General features: G+C 37.8%; 1 protein-coding gene across 11 annotated transcripts in view; it reads right to left on the bottom strand.

Moving 5' to 3' along the window:
* Positions 1–276: 276 nt before the first annotated feature.
* The window catches only part of KCNIP4 (potassium voltage-gated channel interacting protein 4), a 400,021-nt gene continuing 377,738 nt past the window's right edge, over positions 277–22,559 (bottom strand). For all 11 annotated transcript variants that reach the window (XM_048302878.1, XM_048302873.1, XM_048302874.1 and 8 more), the window contains 6 exons: positions 20,181–20,250; positions 16,013–16,083; positions 8,641–8,748; positions 7,469–7,573; positions 6,796–6,858; positions 277–434 (listed from right to left, as the gene is read on the bottom strand). In XM_048302878.1, the coding sequence (XP_048158835.1) occupies positions 387–434; positions 6,796–6,858; positions 7,469–7,573; positions 8,641–8,748; positions 16,013–16,083; positions 20,181–20,250 (465 nt within the window). In that variant the 3' untranslated portion in view covers positions 277–386. The remainder of the gene's footprint in view (positions 435–6,795; positions 6,859–7,468; positions 7,574–8,640; positions 8,749–16,012; positions 16,084–20,180; positions 20,251–22,559) is intronic.

Below are 22,559 nucleotides of genomic sequence, written 5' to 3' on the forward strand. Positions count from 1 at the left end.
GCTTCAACACCTGGAGTTAATCCAGTACAAACGAGTAGCAAAACTAAGAATATTTATTTAATCTCCTTGTGATTTTCTCGATTTTGACTAGGGGTTGGAATGATAATAAGGGTGCATAATGTCAGTTCTATTTTGTTGCATTTGTGGTAAGAACTTGATTTTTCAGAACAATCCTGTTAACTAAGTAGCCACTGCTGAAGTGCTAAACTGTATAATTTAGAAAGGATTTTTTGTTGGAAAGTTTATAATAAAAAATTTACTTGCATAATACATGTCTCAGTGTAAAGCTGAGTAACTTTATTTATGATAAAGTGGGAAATCAATTTTTTAGATAATGTTGCAGAATAGCTCGTATTTTTCCATTAGTTGTAGACCTGATGTCGTCATTAAATCACATTTTCAAAGAGCTGCATGGATCGCATTATATTCTCATCCTGTAAAAAAAGACAACACAAAACCAAAAATCATACACCATTACAAATGTAGTTGGCATATATCTATACTGAAATGTGGTAGAAAATTTTAGTTAATTGCAACATTTTTTTCAGCTGGTTTGGAGAAATGGTTCGCAGAAAAAGGCTGTTAATGGATCCATGCTTAAATAAGTTTTTCTATATATTAATGAAACCAAAACTATTCTGTCAAGAATACAATAGCATGTTGAGAAAATTACATCTGCAACATTTCTGAAGTTATCATTTTATATTCAGGATAACAGAATACACTTAGACAATAAATAATCATGGAATAGTGGTATCAAGTGTGAACCTGTACATGTAATTGCTAGTCCTGTGCATATTACATAGGATCCTTTTTGCAATCCTGGGGCTTCTGCTGCATAGTTAGGGATAACTCTAAGAAAAATAAACTGAAGTGTGCACCTTTCCATGAGCCAAAATCAGTCAGTTTGACAAGTATCACCACAACACTCTTCAGCTCCTCAGTTGAGATTTTCTGCGTGTTCACACTGAAAGATGGTGACTGCTTCTAAATGCTACTTCTGCTTTCTGATTGCTTTGCATTAGGTAATTTTTTAACAAAATATTATTCTTTCAAGTTCTGTATTATACTGATGCATCACTCTCTACTCCAGGTTTTACCAGTAGGTAACACTCAGCACAGCAATCAGCAAAAATTATTTTTCTTTGTAAGCTTTACCTTCCAGTGTATAGAAGAGGTACTTGCAATAGCCCATATTTGCTGGCATTTCTACATCAGCAGTTGTTTGCACAAAACGATGTATATACACAATACAAGAGTTTATTACATGCTCATTTAGCATTTGTTGGTCTCCACTGTAATGATCCTACCCTTTAGTACTTTCTTCAGAGATAATATAGCCATCTTTAATTCTAGTGAATAAAAAGACTGAATAATTATTTTTATTTTTGAATGTTTCATGAAAGATGTGCATCGAAAAACCCACTTCTTAGAAAGGTTATCTCAACAGTATTCTTCACTACTGATAAGTATGTGAGATTTTTGTACATTAATCTTCCAGTAACACATGTTCAGTATCAATTTCCAGTTAAATTATTCACTCTTCAGTCTAGTGGGTGATTTGCTTTGTAGAAAATGACAGGTCTGAGTAATTAGCTTAATTTATGTTATGAAACATGCACAGTGGGGTTTTTTATCTTTGATTCAGTATGTCATCTCAAATGATGCTGCTGTAAGGAATGATCTGCACACTACTTTGTACAATAAAACAACTTAGGGAAGCAATGATAATGTAATTTCAAAAAATACACTATATAGGCTAATGCTTAAAAAATTTGTATAGTAAAGCTATTATATTAAATTACTGAAAGTTAAATTCTTCCTCACTTCATTGCTTTGAAACATCAATAAACCAGTGAATGTTACTGATGTAAGGTTATATTTTGGTTTGACTTAAGTAATTTGTCATATAATTAGTACAAATGTTTTTGTACTAATATGTTTTTGTATATACACTGGCAACTATGCTCAGCAAATGTGTGAAGCAAAGAACATGCTCTGAATTTGCGAAGTGTTTTGACACTTCCTACCAATTTTATTATATATGTATTATCATGAATGAAGCTAGCAGTTTTCTAAAATCAACTACGTATTTCTGAGGTTGGCTGTTTCTTTACAGACTTCCAATGCCACTCCCTTAGTAAATCAAATGGGAAGAGTCTTCACAAGAAAATACAGACTTGTCATAATATTTAGAACAGGATGAGTTTTAGTAGCGTTTTTTCCCATTTAAAAAAAACAAAAAAAAACCACAACCAGAAAACCCCCAGATGCTTGCATTGGAATTCTTTGTCAAGTGTATATTTTTCATTTGACTCTTTTTCAGTACATTTTTCTACACAATTTTTCATCTTAGATTTGTTAAACACTTCCTAACTCAAGACAAAGGGAGGTATTAGCGCATATGAAGCATTGTCCATACGAAGCACAAAGCTGGATGAATGAACTTTGGCAGATCTGACCTACCTTTAAGCCAGTTTTTCTTAGGTTTGAAATGGTTTCTTTGCTGTTTTCAGGCTAACCCAGACCATCAGCATTGTATATGGAAAAGGTTACTCCTGCAGAAAACACCTGTGCCAGAAGCCTTTTTCTCATTATCAGAAGGACCTATAAGTCACTCCCCCGACAGTCACCTATGCCCCGTGCATGCCCTTAGTCCTTGTCTCTGTTCTTCATGGTGCTGCTGTAGATACGAAGCAATGCCAGACGATTTTCCACCAGCACCAAGCAGTGAAAGGAGGCAGGTAAGGAACTGGGACATGCCCAGGTCTTGAGGTAGCCACACTACTGTTTCTCAGGACCTAGATATGCTCTTTGGTAATTTATATGAAGCCAGACAAACAGCCACCGCTTTCTGAGATGCAGTCTGGCGTGTCTAGGGCAGCATCGTCCATTTCTCCTGTGGGAGCAGGAAGAATCCTGGAGTCTGGATGGCAGACTGACATTCAAACTCATGTGGGATAGGGAGGGCAGGGAAATGAGGTCATACACGTTCCCTCTCTAAGATAGAGGAAGGATGAGGGGAAGCACCGTTCTACTCAGATCTTTCTACCCAGTGGCCAGAGAAGACAGTGCTCAAAGCCTGAATGCTTTGTAATTCCCTGCATAACTTTTAATGCTTTTTGAATGGACAGGCCATTCTTTGCAATGGGACTGTGAATTAAGAGCCTTGAACCAACTGTATACCTCAGGCTGTACAGTGCCGCTGCATTGATAGTTGTGCCAAACAAGTGCTCAGCACAACACAATTTTAAAAAAAGGTGCACACATGTAAAATGAGTGTTTAAGAACACACCATAGTCTCTTGATGCTACACAAAAAAAATCTCAGGAATGTACCCCAGGAACCTGAAGTATGACCTCTGTTCAAAGATGTTTTGCCGTGTTCCTTCTTGCTTGTAAAGCAAGCATGCCACGCTTCCTTTAGTTATTGCAAAACAGCAGTAAAAGGGATGTACTTCTGCAACTCACTAATTTGGCTTCCAACTCAAAGTAGAGGAATGCCAGTTCTCAGAGACTGCAAATCTTGCCTGAGATAACCTTCAAAGAAAGGCTCCTGCAGCCTTTCCCTGGCAGAACACACTTTTGGTCTATTTCAAGATTCAGACCTTACCGTTTTAGATCTCATACCTATCAGGATGTTAAGAAAAGGGTTTCCTGCAGCTGTCTTTTAAAAGCAGCAGCCATGTTCTTTAGTAAAATAAATAATCCTGAAAAGAGCAAAGCCATATTAACTCCTGAACTGAGTTTCTTGAAGGACTTTGATTGACTAGTCACTAGTAGGGTCCTGCAGGGCTCATCCTCAACCAGTTCTCTTCATCATTAATGACCTGGACGCAGGACTCAAAGGAATACTAACTTTGGGGAGAGCACTAAACTGGGAGGAGCTGTCAACTCACTCAAGGTTAGGGAGGCCCTGCAGAGACACCTGGACAAAATAGGGAGATGTGCAATCACCAAGCATACGGAGTTTAACAAGGGCCAGTCCTGGATTCTGTGCCTGGGGTGGGGCAATCCTGCTTGTGTGTATAGACTGGGGAATGCAAGGCTGGAGAGCAGCACTGTGGAAAGGGACCTGGGCATCCTGGTCAATGAAAAAATGAACATGAGTCAGCAGTGCCCTGGCAGCCAGGAGGGCTACCAGTGTCCTGGGAGCATCAGGCACAGCATCACGACCCAGGCAAGGGAGGGGATTGTCCCACTCTGCTCTGCACTGGGGCGGCCTCACCTTGAAAATTGCAGTTTTGGGTGCCACGATATAAGAAAGATATAAAGCTATTAGAGAATACCCAAAGGAGGCCATGAGGATGGTGAAGGCTCTGGAGGGGAAGCTGTACGGGGAGCAGCCGAGGTCACTTGGTCTGTTTGGCCTTGAGAAGAGGAGAGTGAGGGGACACCTCATTGCAGTTACAACTTCCTCGTGAGGGGAAGAGGAGAGGCAGACACTGATCTCCTCTCTGCAGTGACCAGTGACAGGACCTGAGAGAATGGCCTGAAGTTGTGTAAGGGAGGTTTAGGTTGGATATTAGGAAAAAGCTCTTCACCCAGAGGGTGGTTGGGCACTGGAACAGGCTCCCCAGGGAAGTGGTCACAGCACCAACCCTGACAGAGTTCAGGAAGCGTTTGGACAATGCTCTCAGGCACCTGGGGCGATTCTTGGGGTGACCTGCACAGGGCCAGGAATTGCAATTGATCCTGATGGGTCTCTTCCAGCTCAGTGTATTCTGTGATTCTATGAATCCTAACCCCAAACCTCATTTCTAAAACCAAATATCTATATAAACATGAATTACACACTTTGAAGCACAGAAGTCTTAAAAGAAAAACAGTTCTTAATTGTCAGAGAGACAAAAATTTAGGCAGCAGGACACTTTTTGTATCAAAAAACCATGGCCACCATTGAAGTTAAAAGCAAGGGAAGGTGAGATAAGCAGCATGATGACAGTCGTAGCATTCTGTAGCATTCATTGTATCTCCATCATTTAGCAGTCTAGAGAGCATCTCTCTCACATGTATTCTGAATACTTAGAACAAACAAAATAAATCTAACAGACTTGAGAAACTGAATTGCACTGGATAAGGAGCAGGCAATTCCTTACTAAAGGTATTCATTTTCTTTGTAAATGAATCACTCAGCCCAATCAGCACAATTGCTGTCATATGCAGATTAATGTGTCATTTAACTTCCAGAATGCTACAGACCTCAGCTGGGAAATTAATCTCTTCTCTGTTTCTGATCATCATGCAGAGTTAGCAGAGCAAATGCCTTTTGTTGGTACTGAACAAGACTGACAAGCTGGAACTATGGTCAGTGCAACAGAGCACTGCTGACAGATGAGACACTGCCCAGTGCCCGTTGCTAAGGATCCACAGAACAGCCACCGTTAGCTCTTGGCTGTCTTTCATCGCCCAAAATCAGTGGATTAAAATCAAACAAAGATTCACTTACTAAGTAGCTGTGCTCATAAGAGCAACTCCAATGAATAGCTACAGATGCATATAAAAACAGACTGCTTCTAGAGCATCTTTGAGCATCTAGAGATTTCTGTATTCCAAATAGTTAAAAAACTATCACTCAATAAATGCATTTATCTTGATAGTCTTGTTATCTTCTGTCTCTTTATTACTCTATTCTTGACATAGAAGATAAGAATCAATAAGCACAGGTTATAGTGCTGGTCTCCATCAGCTTTGTATTAATCAGTCTGCTGGGCAAGGTATCAGTAGACCACTACTACGGCTTCTTATATTTCTCACTGTAACAAATAGTGTCAGGCTTATTTGCTGTATCAATTTACATAATGCAATCAAGCCTATCATATTCACTAGGTCTAATGTGATGCTTTACTGCACTCAACAACCTTGATTATTGGGGTGTCCTGTGTAGAGCCAGGACTTGGACTCTGTGATTCTGATGGGTCCCTTCCAGCTCAGCAGATTCTACAATTCTATGAACCTCTTATCATGCCAAAGGCTAGTCATCCTTATTTTATCGTGTTTCTTTTTCTTACAATTTTTGTCAAATTAACAGGATTTCCTTAAATTTATGAAAATGCATCTTACCTTTCCTCATATCATATACTGGTCTGAGAACAAGCTGGTTTCTGAAGAGCAAATGAGTGAAAACAGGCTGTAACTCCTGCTTCAGAAGTTCTCTATCGTGGCTCTAGAGGCCAAGAGCTGCTCACAGCAGTTGAAAGAAATTAACAGCCACCTGGGTACTGTAAAGGCTTGTGGCTGATAATCACAATCAGTTCTCAGCCTTGCCTGGAGAAAATTTGTCTGGTGTTAACTCTTGCCATCCAACACTTTGCAAGCCCCTTGCACTCTCTTTTTATAAGGCCTCACTCCTTATAAGCACATCACAACTCACTGCGAAACTCACCCATGGGTGATAAATTTTCAGGCAATATTATTATTGTCCTGATTATAGGCCAGTTGTGACAGGACTGTATGCCCCAGCATGAGCAGAAGATAGAAATAAATATTTAGCTGAATGTAAAGAAACTTTTTCCTATCAAGTGCAAACAATACACTATTAAAGAGAGAAAGGATATTGGCACAGTTTTCTAATAAGCAGTGACAGCTGTATATAACAGCTCTTCTGCAGATTCAGGCAGCAAATTGATTTACGCTGTTTAGTGTTTTTGTATAATGGTGTACCTACATACTCTACCTTGGGAAAGTGCTGTCTCTGGTATTCAGATCACCCTCACTGACACTCCAGAAGTCTGTGTAGAGCTATGATAGAAATAACCAACAGATATGTGTTCAGTACTTAACACTGAGTACTTACTTTCTGGCAGCTCTCGATGAATTCATCTATGGTAACTACTCCATCTTTGTTTTTGTCCATTTTCTGTTTAAAAAAAAAAAAGAAAAAGAAGAAGAATGTATGGGAATTGGGTTTGTGTGGCCAGGCTTTGGTAGCAGGGGGGCTACAGAGGTGGCTTCTGTGAGAAGCTGCCAGAGGCTTTTCTTCCCCTATGTGCAGCAGAGCCAATGCCAGCCAGCTCCAGGACAGACCTCCTGCTGGCCAAGGCTGAGCCCATCAGGAATGATACTCTTTTGAACCCTTTGCTATATTTTCTCTCCCCTGTGCAGTTGACGGGGCAGTGAGAGAGAGGCTTTGGTGGGTGCCTGGCATCCAGACAGGGTCAAACCTCTACAGTGTGTTTCTTCTCCTGAATTCCCAGGTAAAACAAGTCCTTTTCATTATTCATTTCAGTTACATGTCGGCCCAGGAACAACCAGTCCAAAAGTCACAGTAAGTGATATACTGGACTATGCTTAAAGAGCTTGTTGAAAAAACAGGATGTAATGAGTAGATCTGAGAAACTTGGGATGGAACCACAGAGAATAAAAAGGATTACAGAATTGGAAGGATATGCAAAACTGTTATAGCAATGAAAATCTTTCTGTACCTGCTCACAGAGCAGTCTTGTTGACTTCTATGTTACCCGACCTACCTGGAAAAATGTTTCCACATGTTGTCTAGGTGCATCTTCCTTGAGAACAGGATAAGTGCATTTCCCCATCATATCATATATTGCTTTCATGATATCAAGCATTTCCTGAAGAGGAAAAAACTTATGTTTCTGCAATGTAATGTGCGTTGTAGACACTGCTTTAACTCAGAACACATAAATAATTTTTAGGATTTGCATTTTAGAATAAAATTTTGAAATTCACCTGTTAGTTTTTGACTGAACAGCTTCAAGAAGGAACTACTTAATTCCCAGAAATTCTAGCATCTGATTTCAGCTTTCATAGATGTATGATTTTAATTTTAAATGGTTTTAATACGTGAAAATTCATTGATTGTGGGAAGAATCTCCCAATGTCTTATGAATAAAAATTAAAAGGAAAATAAGTTCTGTAACAGCAAGTGAATGGCCAAAGCACATCAGCTTCTTAAAACTTGTTTTCCCCAGAGAAAATCAAAACACCCATGCACACACCTGCACTTATGCAGAGTCCTCCTTTTATATCAAAGTCTTTGAATTTTATTAAGAGTGGCTTGTGAAAATTTTAATAATTCCAAAAATAAGTCATCTGCAGTATGCTAAGAAATTATTCTTTAGATTACCCTTTCATAATGATCCTGAAGTGTTTCCTAAAAGTGTAAAATTATAATTGTAATTTATATATTTGCAAAAATCCCACTTAAAAAAACCCTCCATATATTTTGATGAAAGCACTCATTTAGTCCCACTGTAATTTAAGTATATGTTTGAATCCTTGCAGAATAAAAGAGGTAGGAATCTTTATAAATTCTGTTTCAAGTAAAAATTATTAGAAGTAGTTTCATAAAATAAGTAACAATTATTGCCCACATACTTAATTCATTTTTGTCCAAATATCCTATGAATCTATTCTAGGGACTGTATAGGTTGAAGCCAACCATTTCTGTACATGAAGAATTCTGAACTTTTACAATTTCTGTAAAGATTTTCCCCTTTAAATGTTCATATATGCATTTAAAATGAGATAATTTCTTTAATTTTCAGCGTGTCTAACTTCATAATATCTGATAATTTGTTAACACGCTTAATTTGAAAATGAAACCATTCTTCTTTCAATGCAGGACTTACCTTTACAACCTTTGCTTTCAGCGGCTACAGTAAGAAGTAGACCTTACCTCTTTAGTTATATATCCATCCTTATTTATATCATATAAATTGAAAGCCCAGTTCAGTTTCTCCTGTACTGTCCCTCGGAGTAAAATTGAGAGACCCATAACAAAATCCTAAATAGACAAAAAGTCTTGGTCAGTTTGGAATTGGGCAGTTTTTCACAAACACTCAGAAATCCAGAATAATGCATTTGTCAGAAGTCTGGAAAGATGGGTTGTTCCAATTTTTTTTTGCTTCACTGACTGTGTTAATGATTGCTGGATTAACAATCTAAGAACTATTTCCTATACTCATAATTAATAAGTAAATTGAGTAATTTTCTATAAAGTAAACCATCATTTACCATTAGTGGTTGTATCCTCTGAAATGCCTAATGTTGCACCTAAGCAGTTCCTGTTGAAGTTAATACCAGGAAAAAGCAATCCCCATGGTTTAATGGTCCAAGAAAAGCTTAAGTGGCAGTTAGATTAATCTATGCACAGGAGATCAATTTGGGGAGAACTATGTACTAAGGAACATTAAATTCTTGTAAAATCTGTACCTTGTTAAAGTGAATTATGTGGTTCCCAGATCTCTGATATCAATCTGCTGCAGTCAACAATTCAAACTTCATGTATGATGCTGCACACCTCAATTCTTACTGCTTTTATTGGATGTATGATAGGGAATAGTAAATATATTACATGTCCATGTACCATCTTAATGTTTCTGTGACCCACCAATGCTCTATTGCTACAGAGCTATTGCACAGAAATGAATCAGAAGGCTTTTGAGATTATTTATATGTAGTATTTGGTTATAGATTTTTGTTCATAATAAATACTCTTTTGACAGCACAAACCTCATTTACATTTAGTGAGCATCTTCCAGATTGGAGAAAATATTAACTCCCATCACTTCTCTTCTGTATTTCTTAGCATGTTAATATTTTGTAAACAATAGCTTTCTTCTTCCCTAACCATCTCCTCCACCTCTTTTTATTTGATAAGCATATGAACCCATAACTATATGAAACTGACTTCATAATAGGCTGAGCGGAATATGGCAAGTGCTTATATTTAAATGTGCCTTTCTACATTGCTGGCAATGACATACAGGAAGTCTTAGAGTAACATTAAAGCAAAGACAATAAAAGCTAACCTATTTCTTACTTGCACCAGCAAGGTTTTGCATTTTCTCTAACACAGGAACAATGGAAAAGTCTACACTGAGGTTAGACATGAATTACAAAGGTCTGGCATACCACACGGTCAAATGAGTATACCTGATACACTGAAGTACACACAGATATCACGGCCTCAGATGGTCTAGTAGGCACAGACAGCTCTTCAGTCTTTTTAACAATTCAGTTGGCATGCTCTGGGTTTTCTTAGTCTGTCACAAATTTCTGTCTTATTGGTATATGTGCCCTTTGGGGTAAATACATGAATCTTGAAAGAATTTTGCTCATCTTGTTTTGTCTAATGCCTGTCATTGTCTTGTCAATGACTAATTGAGGGTCACAAGGTTAAATCTCCAAACAGCTCTTTAACAATGTACTATTAAGCATTAAAACGTTCAAGAAATTCAGAACAGATTTGATCACATTACAGCATTAACAATTAACCTTTTTAATTCAGTACCATGTTTTCAAATCTTTTCTACACTGTTTTACATTCTTGATGCAGCTTCTTCTGAAGTCCTGTGTTAAGGTCCCCAGGTGCATTATTCTCTTAGATTATATGTAAGAATTCTGAATTTATTTTTAATTTGGCACAGCAATATTTGTGAATTTATTTTATCTAAAATACATCCATTTTCCTTTTCCTGTTCAATTCTCTTTCTTCCTTTCTGTGATGTTAGCTGGCTTCCTGGAATCATTTATATCCCCATTTCCAAGGCTACCCTTCTGTCATTGATTTTAAAAATAAAACCCTTTACTTTATATTGTTTTTCATGAGACTGGGTGTTCTTAAAAAGCAGAGACAACTCAAAAGCCTTCTGGGTATGTGATCTAAACATTGCAGCAGTGAGTCATCTCCTTCCATATTGCATCAACATGTCTTGGGATCACACATAGTTCAAGTGCACTGCTTTTGTCTGAGTGTCGTGCAGGAGTCATCTCAGGAACAACAGAAAGGATTTATTGTAATAGGAAGTTGTGATGAGTTGGATAATGACCAGCTAGATGGGATGTCTTTTCCACATACTTTCAAGCAATTGAAGAACATAAAATAGAATCATACAGAAATAGAGTATCTGATTCAATGGATATAGGCCAAATCCACAGGGTATTTTGGGCAAGAGCCTTGACCGGGAAAATGCTCTGCATGGTGGGAGGCAATGTGTGTGTCAGGAGCAGTGTAGCCATTCTAGCTGTTAAGCTGAAAATCCAGTGCAGAAAGCCACAGTGAAACAGCAGCACAGAGGGAAGCAGCTAAACTCAGCGAGCAGCTGTCCATCTTTATGCACATTACCAACAACACAGTGATGCACGAATCAGGCACAGCATTTAGCAAAGAGCATGAATACAAGTCCCCATGACAGTATTAGAGTACCCAGATGCTGTTTTCTGGCCTGGTTTAGACATCTAATTTCTAGAGAGGGAAGAATTCTACTTTTAGAGCCTGTTTATTTTTTAAGAAAATTTCACCATACTCAGATACGCTGCCCACTGAGAGGGACGGTCCTGCTCAGCTGAGCACCTAATGGGGAGGGTGACAAAGGAGCCTAAAACAGGAGGTCTGGGCTGAGACTCAGCTCGAGGTTTGGTCTTTCTTCAGTCTGTGACAGTGAAGTTAGAAGCACAAAAGTCTCTGCCTTGGTACTTGCCTTTGCTCCTTTCCACAGCTTCCTGTTTGTAACTTGCCAGTTTCCTGCAGAGCATGCTAATACCTGTTCAGACCTCCTTCTGTGCCTAATTTTGATTCTTCAAGAAAGGGGGATGTCTCACTGAAGGGTTGCAAAATGCAGCATCATTGCACCTGTATCAGAGCCTCTGTGTACTCAGAGCCTGCTGACATTTCTGTTCTGCACTACAGCTGTAGAGAGTGTCTGGTTGTGATCAGGGATGAACTTGTATTTGTGGGGTTTTTTTCAGCAGTGATTAATTATCTCATAGAGAGGTTGTTGATGACTTTCTGATCGCTTTATCGCTCAGTAAATCTTTGGGGATAACTAGTTCATTAATAAATTATTTAACAAGCTTATTAGTGGGCTGTCTCAAATCCATAGGAAAGCTTAAAATTATTCCACCTGGTCATGTGCTCCTTTATGTCTTTTTCAAGGCCAGAAGTAGGTAGGCAGGAACCTAAATCCATTTTTAAATTTAGATTTTAGGATTTTGCAAAGGAATCAAATGATGTCACAGAAGTGGTGGAGCCCTGGTATGTGTAAAACAAAGGTTACAGAGGAGGAACTGCTGCTAAAAGGAAATGCATTTCTTTGTAGCTACTTTAAATCAGATGATGTTAAAAGGCTTATGAGATCACCATTGTACTGAGAAAAATTAGCTCATTTCCTACATGACATGGACAAACCTCTTTGTGTTGGACTCACAGAATTATGCTTGTGAGCCTCATGAAATTCAACAAGGCCAAGTTCAAGGTCCTGCACCTGGGTCAGGGCAATCCCAAGCTCTAATACAGTCTGGGCAGAGAATGGATTTAGAGCAGCCCTGAGGAAAAGGACTTGGGGATACTGATTGATGACAAACTCAACATGAACCAGCAATGTGCACTTGCAGCCCAGAAAGCCAACCATGACCGGGGCTGCATCAAATGAAACGTGATCAGCAGGTCAAGGAAGGTGATTCTGCCCCTCTTCTCTGCTCTCATGAGACCCCACCTGGAATACTGCATCCAGCTCAGGGGCCGAAGGCAATGGACCTGCTGGAACAAGTCCAGAGGACTGGAGCATCTCTGCTACGAAGACAGGTTGAGAGAGTTGGGCTCATTCAGCCTGGAGAAGACTCCAGGGACACCTTAGAGCACCTCCCATTACCTAAAGAGGGCCTACAAGAGAGCTGGGGAGGGACTCTACACAAGGACATGTAGGGACAGGACAAGGGGAACGGCTTTAAACTGGCAGAGAGTAGGTTTAAATTATCTATTAGGAAGAAATTCTTCACTGTGAGGATGGTGAGGCACTGGAACAGGTTGCCCAGAGAAGCTGTGGATGCTCTGTTCCTGGAAGTGCTTAAGGTCATATTGGATGGGGCTTCAGGCAACCTGGTCTAGTGGGAGGTGTCCCTGCCATGGGTTGGAACTGGATGATCTTCAAGGTCCCTTCCAATCCAAGGCATTCGATGATTCTATGGCTCATTTAACTGCTGCCCTCATAATACTGCCTTGGACACTACTTTTATTATTAGTGAAATATGAAATTGTGTTTGATCTTAAGAACTGTACTTCCCTACAGAAGAAAATTAGCATGCTTGCTAATTTATTAACCAATATACGTTTGGTTTTGATTAAATATGACAGAAATCTTTAAACACTTCCATTGTGTTTGGGCACAGCATTGTGCTTTAAGGCACTGAGAATTAGTGGGATTATCGAATGACTTTCAGCAAGGTCACATTTAGAGTAGCCTTAATCTGCATCTACAACAAACGAAGGATACTGATTTGGATATTTTCATGTGTGTGCAATGAGCTTTACCTTTGACCATGTGTCCAAAGCTCATTAGCCTCCATTTTTCTGGCTGTTCAAATAGCTTTGAGGCCAGATCTTAATTTTGGCTCAGTGACAATATAGATGCAGCAAATGAAAACCTTGCTTTTATATCTGTCTCTGCCTAATGGAAAAAAGAGCTTCATTAATATGCCCAATTGCTGAGTCACTGGGTCTTCAGAAACTCTGTCCTCATATTAAAGCAAAACTAGTTCACATAACTAATGAAATAAAATAGTCTCAAAATTAATACAATCATGGGATAAGGAGAGATAAATTCAAGCACCTAGTTTTATAAGTTTGTTTTTTATACTACATAAATCCTTCACTTAGAGATCCTGGCTCTTACCAAAGATCATACAGATTTAGAGATGACAAAACTCTAAGGACACAGCAATCTCACCATGCAATCTCACTAAGAAATGTCAATTGAGGTGTGCATTTAAGTTGTGCTCAGCTCTAACACTTCATTGTTGATGGTTGAAAATTTGAGGAAAAAAGAGGAAAAAGCTAAAGCAAATTCTCTCTTTTTACCCACAGCTCCAGCTACCACTGCTTCATGGAAAATTGAGAGTGCAATACAAAAGAAAGTCATTCTTACCTTCAAAAGAATTTTGCTACCATTTTTTTACACAGAAGATAGCCAGAGTGTTTTTATCATAGGTAATTACGTTAAATTGTATTTAGTCCTACAATTTGATATAGAAGGTACTTTGGAAAGAATGATTATTTGTTCTCCAAACTTTTAAATTACTCCCTCTCTACCTTTTGAGATGTTTACTTTTGTTGTTTTTCTAATGGAAATTAGAAAACTAGAATAAAGATTGGAATAGAAAGAATATGGCACAGTTGCACCTAGGATTAAAAGGAGCAGGAAAAAAATTAGATGATTGTATTTTGCACATTTCACAGTATTTCTTTCACATTTTGCAGCTATTTTCATGTGATTACAAAAAAAACCCCATACATTTTTAACTTCAGGAAGATTCTTTTAGAATGCTATCATACAGTTTGTAACTATAATGTTGCTACAAGGACACAGAAGTGAGAATATTTTGACAGCAGTAGAGTTATGCTGCATTCACAATTAGTGCAAATAATATCAAAGTCTGGATCACTCATGCCTGCCTTGATATTGAACAAAAATAAGCTAGAAATGTCTGTTTGAGCAATGAAAAAAAAGCACTGCTGCTTTTATTTTCCTGATTTATTTTATTCCAAAGTCCTTTTTTAGTGCACAAACCTGCACTCCGAGATAATCAAAACCCTTAAGAAGGGCTCCAAATACAGCACATTTCTAAAGGCTTTCTGAGATACAAATGTCAACAAATTGACCAGAAAAGGTACAAAAGCTTTTTTTTTGTTACCATTCTTTTTAGTGATAACAGCAGAAATACTTTACAACTACTGATTCTAAAAATCCTTTTTCTCAATGTGAAAGAGGGGAAGTTTAGTTTAGATATACAGAAGAAATTCTTTACTGGTAGACTGGTGAGGCACTGGCACAAGTTGCCCAGAGAAGTTGTGGATGCCCCATCCCTGGAAGTGTTCAAGGCCAGGTTGGATAAAGCAGCTTGTCTACTAGGAGGTGTTCCTGTCCATGGCAGGGGGTTTGGAACTGGGTGATCTTTAATATCTGTTCCAATCCAAACCATTCTATGATTTTCTGTGATTTGACCAGAAGGGTCCTAGCAGATTTATGTATAGAAGACATGAATAAAACCTCCATTCCTGCTCCTAGTTTCACACAGATCCCTTTTTCACACAGACTTCATCTGCCTGGAAAAAGGTAGATAGGGTTCATGGATTTTTTTAAATAAATGCAAATAATGATCAAAAAATTGTCTGATTATAGTCTTAGTTTAGGGTACAGATTCCTGATCACAGTGCACCTGACTCACATGTCTTCTTCCTATTACATCAATTCATTATTTTTACAAAAAAAAATCTGTCAGACCTCACAACACCATTCAGTAAAATAAATCATAAAAACATGACAGGACATTTCAATAAATTTAAAGTGAGTGTATTTATCTCAAACATATCAAAAGTTGTAAGGAAATAATTTGTTCATTATAATCAAAACCAAAGAAAACATGACAAAACAAATCCTTTTGCAAATGAACTGACTTTTTTTTTTTTTTTAATTCTATAGCTTAAAATATTGTCTCCTTTGCAGTATTTTGTACACCCTGTTCTCATCTACACCATTGCAGTAAGGTCCCTTTTTTCCATATTATATTGTGTGGATGACATCAGCTTTAGCACGGAAAGGCAGAATGGGGAAAACAGAATAGTTAAATGGAGGAAGAATGAATTTCCAACTCTTGTGCTTGCAAAAACATTTGCTTTAAAGCCTTTTTCTAGAACTTTCTGGAAACTAAGTATGAAAAATCCTATTTTGGCCGAGTCATCCCCACACCATTAGTTGTAGTTCAGAGACCTTGTAAAGACAGAGAGGAAGAACTGTTTTAGGTAACTTGTGTTTAAATTGGGTTACCTTTTAAATGGACAAGTTTTTAAAAATATTATGTAGTAGCACAGTCTGAGTTACCATTATGAAATATACAATTGTAAAACGACTTTTGTTATTACATTGGAAAAACTTGAAACTTGAGTCACATAAGCTAAATTTTCTCTAATGTGAGCCAGGCACCAACTGTACTTCATTACAAGGAACGGCAAAATATTCAATTTTATAGAACTAAGCAACGGCATCACTTACCTCAAAACTTACAGATCCATTGTGATCAGTATCAAATGCATTAAACAGAAAATGTGCATATGTTGTGGAATCTAAAATTTAAAGCAGAAAAAAATAATTCACAGTAAGCACATCTTATTTACTGATACCTGAGGAGTTAGCAAAGATGACATGTTATTGTACTCTGAAACAACCTGTTTTAACAGGAACACTGACTGTGACAGGGATCTCTCTCATATGCTTGAAATGAAGAATGTGTTCATTTGTTCCTGTTAAATGAGGGAAACAGACACTACCCTCACTGTATCAGTTTTGCTCTGGACACAGACCTGTTTCCCCGGTTGAAGCTGATCTGGGCAGAAAGCTGATGCTGCTATCGGGTCCTATGCTCACCCACAGCTGAGAGGAACTCCTCTCCTGAGAAACAGATTCTTAAAGCTGGCTTGCTGCTGAATTCCCATGACTGCGGTATTAGGGATTGGAAAAACTGGCTGTGACTCACTAAATGGTCAGTAAGACTCTGAAATATGACCTTAAACAATGATCCCTTCACTATTTGCATACCTTCCAAACCTCCTCCTCAGTGCATATTGACTCATTTCAGAAACAAAAGGCGGTATGAATATAAATCTGTCAAGACTGTAATTTTTGTAAAGATCCATCTTTCTATTTCCACTGAATGCCTTCTGAAAGGCACAACCTGCTCCAGGAGTAATATATTGCAAAGAGAGAGCACTTATCCAGAGAATGCCCTGTGGATCTGAGGTACAAGTTGCTGGGGTTAAGGGAAGTCAGCTGTCCTCAGTGTTTTTCCCTCCCTCAAAATCATGCAAATTAATGTAGAATGAGAGTTTGTTTACTTTTAATACTCATTTTTCTCTTTCTATTTCATATGTTTACCTTAATTTTAGGTTAATTAACATTAACCTCACAAATTATTAATAAAGGGCAAAGTGTTATGAAATCAGTGTCCTCTTTGCAGAACAAACTTCTCCCTATTATGGAAAAACATGATCAGTGCTGAAATGCCATTTTCCAATTTCTTGGCACTAAACTATTTTATCTTTTATATCAATCCTGCAAACCTTTATTTTTCACAGCCCAAAATACTGTTTTGTATTAAACTGAGCAATAGTCTTGGGACACTCACCTCAAATGCCACCTTGACTCCGAGAAACCAAATATACCAAAACTCAAAGCTTTGTGCTTCACAGGTTCAGACCTGATATTTGTAAGAAAATTCTCTAGTCTTGCTTCAACATGTTAATTTTGTATGATGTGAAATAATCATAACAAGAAAAACCTACAATCTTTAAACCCCGTCTGTTAACACATTTTCAGAGAATTAAATCCCCACCACCTCTATTTGAGAGAGTCATTCATTCTTCCACATATCCAGTCACCACTGTAATTGCTTAAGCACAGCTTGGCAGGAACCTTCACACTTTAACTGAAAAATGTAAATTTGTTGACTATAGTTTATATTTAGCATTTTAATAGTCATGTTTTCTATAATCTACTGAGACTTCTGTTGTGCAATAGACTATATTATGCAAATCATCTTCAGAACAAAACACGTTATAGAGGTATAATTACTGTAAAATAAATTTTAAATACCCTCCTATTCTCTTGGCACTCATTTCTTAAAAAAATCTGAAATAATCCTGGTTATTTTCTGTAGATATAGAGAAAACACAATGGTACTTTATTTTTGTTGCCCATACATGATACAATATGCTACTTTTTTTGTATGGTGGTATACAAAAAAAAAAGTTTCTAGTTGAAGAATATTTTTTTCTGGTAACTCCTCTGAAAAAAAATAAATCAAAAACCTTATTCTGAGTTGATTTTTGAAGCAATTCTGGTCTTAAATTTTGCCTTCAAAACCACAGCAGGATGAGGCAAGTTAGTCTTTTAGAGTGATTAGTCTTATTCCTCCTTTTGGTTTCCCCCCTAAATCTTGAACTTTATTCATTTTAGACAAAATCTTAACTTTTAAATTAAATATAGTCTCTTTCCAAGGATCTGATATCATAACTAGTAGGCTAGTTTGCTCTTTTAACAGGCTGAGATAGGAACAGATATTAAATCAGAATTCCCTTGAAAAACACCATCACGGCCTTTTAAATGTCAGAGACAAAAAATGATAATCATTATACGTGGAAGAGTATGGCTTATCAAACTACGAGCACGATCTATTTTGTTCAGAAGTGATGAAGGAGTGTAATAATTATTCGGTGTGTGGATTCTTATCTATGACCTGCCTGGCTGAAGAAAAATCCCAAGTTTTATTTCAGGTGATCCACTGCATAAATGCAGGGACTGTATTCATTCACCTGTATGGCAGTGAATCTAAAAAGAAGTTACTGGAGTGCCCTTTCTGGCATGGAAAGCTTTTTACAAAGCTACTTTTGCCTTTTAAAATACATTGCTTTTACTGCAATCCAGTGTCATCTCCTTTCCTTTGTTACTCTTGTGGCCCCTTGTCCTATTTGCAATCCTCATGTACCTTGTCCTGGACAGTCTTGGAAGTTGCTTGAGGAAGTGACTTGGTCGATGACATTGAAAACTTTATTTGGTTGCCCTGAAGCTTGAAATCTTACAGACATAATTTTGTTTGTTCAGATATGAATTGTCATAATGATATATCATATTGTACCTGTTTTTTCATCACGCAGACAGTTGGAGTACAGATCTACATGTTTTAATTTGGGGACAACTTTCAAGATTCTTTTTTCCTCTTTAATATTGGGACATACATAAAATCATTATTCTAAGCACAACTGAAATTTAAAAGCCCCAGCTGGACACATTATTTTGACAAGACATTCAAAGATTTAAGAACCCAGTCTGGCTTCTTAACTAGACAGTCAGCTGCAGTTCTCACCTCCTTCTCCAAAGGATGCCACTGCCCTAAGTGCCAGAGGAGGAAGAGAAGGATCAGCATTAACATGAGGAATAGGGGGAGAAACTAGGCATTCAGTATATATCCATTTTAACTACATTAATAATTTTTCTTCTCTGTAACAATTAGATCTGGACTAATAAAGATTGGTCTTTTAAGATTACATTTACTCTCACAATATGTTTTGACTTTGCTTTTAGAACAGGCGTGGTTTCTCTTTGCCCATAAAAAATGCTGGGTGTAACAGTAGGAAATAAGATAGGGGTTTTTTTATTAAGTGTAGTAAAGGTATAGTAAATCGCATAGAGAGAATTTTTTCATTATCCAGGGTAAATACAAAATAGAGTATTTCAAACTGTAATTGTTAGCTTGGTCTAAAAGTCTACATATAGAAACAAACACTAGGCAGGTCAACCCTTCTAGCCTTTTATTCATCTTTATTGAGTGTGCCTACTTCTTAAGGATTTCAGAGATGGTAATCCACACTGAAAGCTGCTCTTTACCTTCTAGGTCTTTATTCAAAATAAAACTAATGGGGAGATATTTTGTTCCTACCTATTAATATGGGTTTTTAAATAAAAAATGAAAAGAAGGAGTTCTGAACAGTCTCAGAGAAATACACAAATCTCAAGTGCTCTGGGAGAAGTCGAAGAGGTGGGATTGAAGGGTTGTAGGAAAATATAAAGAGGGGTAACTAAGTAGCAAATACAAGAGCAAAAAAAAGAGGAAAAAATTCAAAATGAAAGAAATCTGAGGTTCAAGGAAAAGAAACCTGTCACACATTTTTGTGTTAGCTTCATTGCACTACAAGATAATGGAAATAAAAAATTACAAAACTCCTGGAATTTCAATTAATTGAAATCCAGGTTAGCATTTAAGAAGAGAAACCCCACAGAATTAAAGTGGGGTTATGCTATTGATATTAGAGGGTACCTGCAGTACCTCCTACAGTTCCTCCAACTGTGAAAGGGTTTTTTGAGTAAGAGAATGGGCAAGAATTTTTAGAAACATTAAAGAGAAATAACCTACTCAGAGAAACTTGTTTTTCAAAGGTATCCAAGCACCAGCAGTAACTTCATAACAGAAGACTGGATTTTTGTAGATATCATTGCATTTCATTCAGAAATATATACTTAAAAATGTGTCCAAGCTTCAAGGAAGTACCCTGTGAGTTCAGGCAGAGCTTGAGGCAACAATCTTGTTAATTTGAACAACAGGCTCTTTTGTCAGACTTAGGTACCAACAGACATACTTTAGTACTAATTATGTCTGCCAAGTACTCACCTCCCTGTGGAAAGAACTGAGAGTAAATCTCTTTGAAGGTTTCTTCATTGACAACACCACTGGGGCATTCCTGGAAAAAAAGTAAATGACAAGAAATGAATACCATCCAATCTGGTTTAGTCAGCTCATGAGACCATCCACAACATGTGTGTGACTGACAGTTCAACATGAGTGACTTCGCACTCTCAACCAAATATTAATGCACATTTTCACACTGAGGTATCTTCCTAAAGAATTCCTATGAGACAAAAATTCCTTCTGTGCCGTGGATCTCAACTTCATTTGAGACCTGAGTGACACACGTGAGCAGCAGCCACTCTGCTGCAGTGAGAGGAGCTGTTGGGGTCACCTGTGGGCCATGGGTGGTGGCTCCCTCAGCTACAATCAGCATTTGCACGGTATGGAAATCAAGCAGGAATGTGAACACTTCGATGTTACTGATAGAACACTCAGTCATACTCTACTGGAAGAGTTATATTCAATGAATTCAAAAGACCCTGCCACTGAAGATCTTATTCAAGCCTTGCAGATTCTTTTACATCTTCACATCATTTTCAAAATCTGAAACATGTAAGAAGAATAAGTAGGAAATGTTGGAACACAGTGACTACAAAGAAAATGAAAGGAAGTGAAGGAGAAGAATAAAGGTGATTAAACCAATGACTTTACAAAAATGATGTATGCAAAGAGGTAGGAAAAGCAGAAGGAATACTGTAATTGTTTACTAAGTCACACATAAACATCCAAGACTGGAGAGCTGATTTCTAGTCCTGAATTTGCCAGACTGAGCAGAAGACTTTGGGCAATGCACTTAATTCCTTTTTTGCCTTAATTCCTTCTTTATCACAAAGAGGGGGGAAAAAAGCACGGTATGCTCTTTAAAAGGAAAGGACTTTTAGAAACAAAGGAAAACAAGAAAATGCAAGTTAAGTTTTAAGGTTCATACATTTATATATATTTTTGTCTATTGTCATGCTATTTAGACTGAGGAATCAAAACATACGTGCTCCTAAACTCAGGAAACTAAATAGCTTGAAATGGAGATAAAGAGCAGTATCACATCCTTTACCAGTGTAATAACAACTGTTCCTGTGAGAATAAATAGTACTCCAATTAGATCAAGTAAGTACCACTGCAATATTCATAGTTCTGGCACCTTCTGCTAAGAAACAAATAGTGTAAACTTTCTAACTGAGATACAAATGCACCATCTGAGAAATGCATGTCAAATCTGTAGGTATATTATTATTATGTCACTTATCCTTAGCTAAATCAGCTTTTCATCATAACTAAGTATATGCAAACATACAGTTAGAAATAATTATGTTTGATCAAACAGGCAGACAAACAGCTGTGTCAGAGATACACATACAAAACTATTTGTCCCTGGGCACAGAGGCTGTCACCAATGGAGGCAGAGTTGTAGCACAGGTGTCTGTAAGATGAGATGAATACTGACTGCTGGGCCACACTGCCTTTGGAACCAAAGCCTGTGGGGAATGGGAGGAACAGTGAAATGAATCCCTACCCTTCACTGGGTAAAGAGCAACCCATAACTGACAAGGCATCTCTCTGTCTGTCATGTCTTTTGGTATCAGGGCATTCTAAAACATCTCTCTCTCTCTTTACCAACTTCCCAAAAAGACTGTAGTCAGATAGGCCACTGTCTCTGTGGTTCCTACCAGGTTTACAGTCGGTTTCCCAAGTAACAAGCAATAGGACAAGAGGAAATGGCCTCAAGTTGCCCCAGGGGAGGTTATGATTGGATATTAGGGAAAACTTCTTCACTGAAAGGGTTGTGAAGCATTGGAACAGGCTGTCCAGGGAAGTGGTTGAGTCACGATCCCTGAAAATATTAAAAAGCGTGTAGGTGTGGCATTTTGGGACATGGTTTAGTTGTGGATTTGGCAGTGCTGGGTAAATGGCTGGACTTGATGACCTCAGACATCTTTTTCAACCCTGATGATTCTATGATGTTGTGATTCTACTAGGCTGCTTGGCTTTGTGAAGCCTTCTGGAGTTGTATAAGTGCACGCAGAAGAGCAGTATTTTTACTTGGATTCAAAGTACAATAAAGAAAATATTAGTGAATTCTTCAGATACCAAAATAATATTATAGTTATTCAATGTAGAAAATACAACAAAATTATTTCACAATTTCCTCTTCCAACCATACACTGGTATATGATCTAAGTCAATCCCAGACCTGCAGGAGGAAAAATAAACAGCCTTTCCCCTGAGATGGTTGTGAGTGTGAAAGAGTAATGCAGTGGCAAAAAGAAGCAGTGGCTTCTCTATGTTCTGCAGGTAATTTTTTTTCAGACAAGAGACAAAGAAGATAGGCACATTTTGAAGGAATTAAAGAGAAAACCTGTATAT

The sequence above is a fragment of the Corvus hawaiiensis genome, chromosome 5, assembly GCF_020740725.1.
Source record: "Corvus hawaiiensis isolate bCorHaw1 chromosome 5, bCorHaw1.pri.cur, whole genome shotgun sequence".
Taxonomy (NCBI): Eukaryota; Metazoa; Chordata; class Aves; order Passeriformes; family Corvidae; genus Corvus; species Corvus hawaiiensis.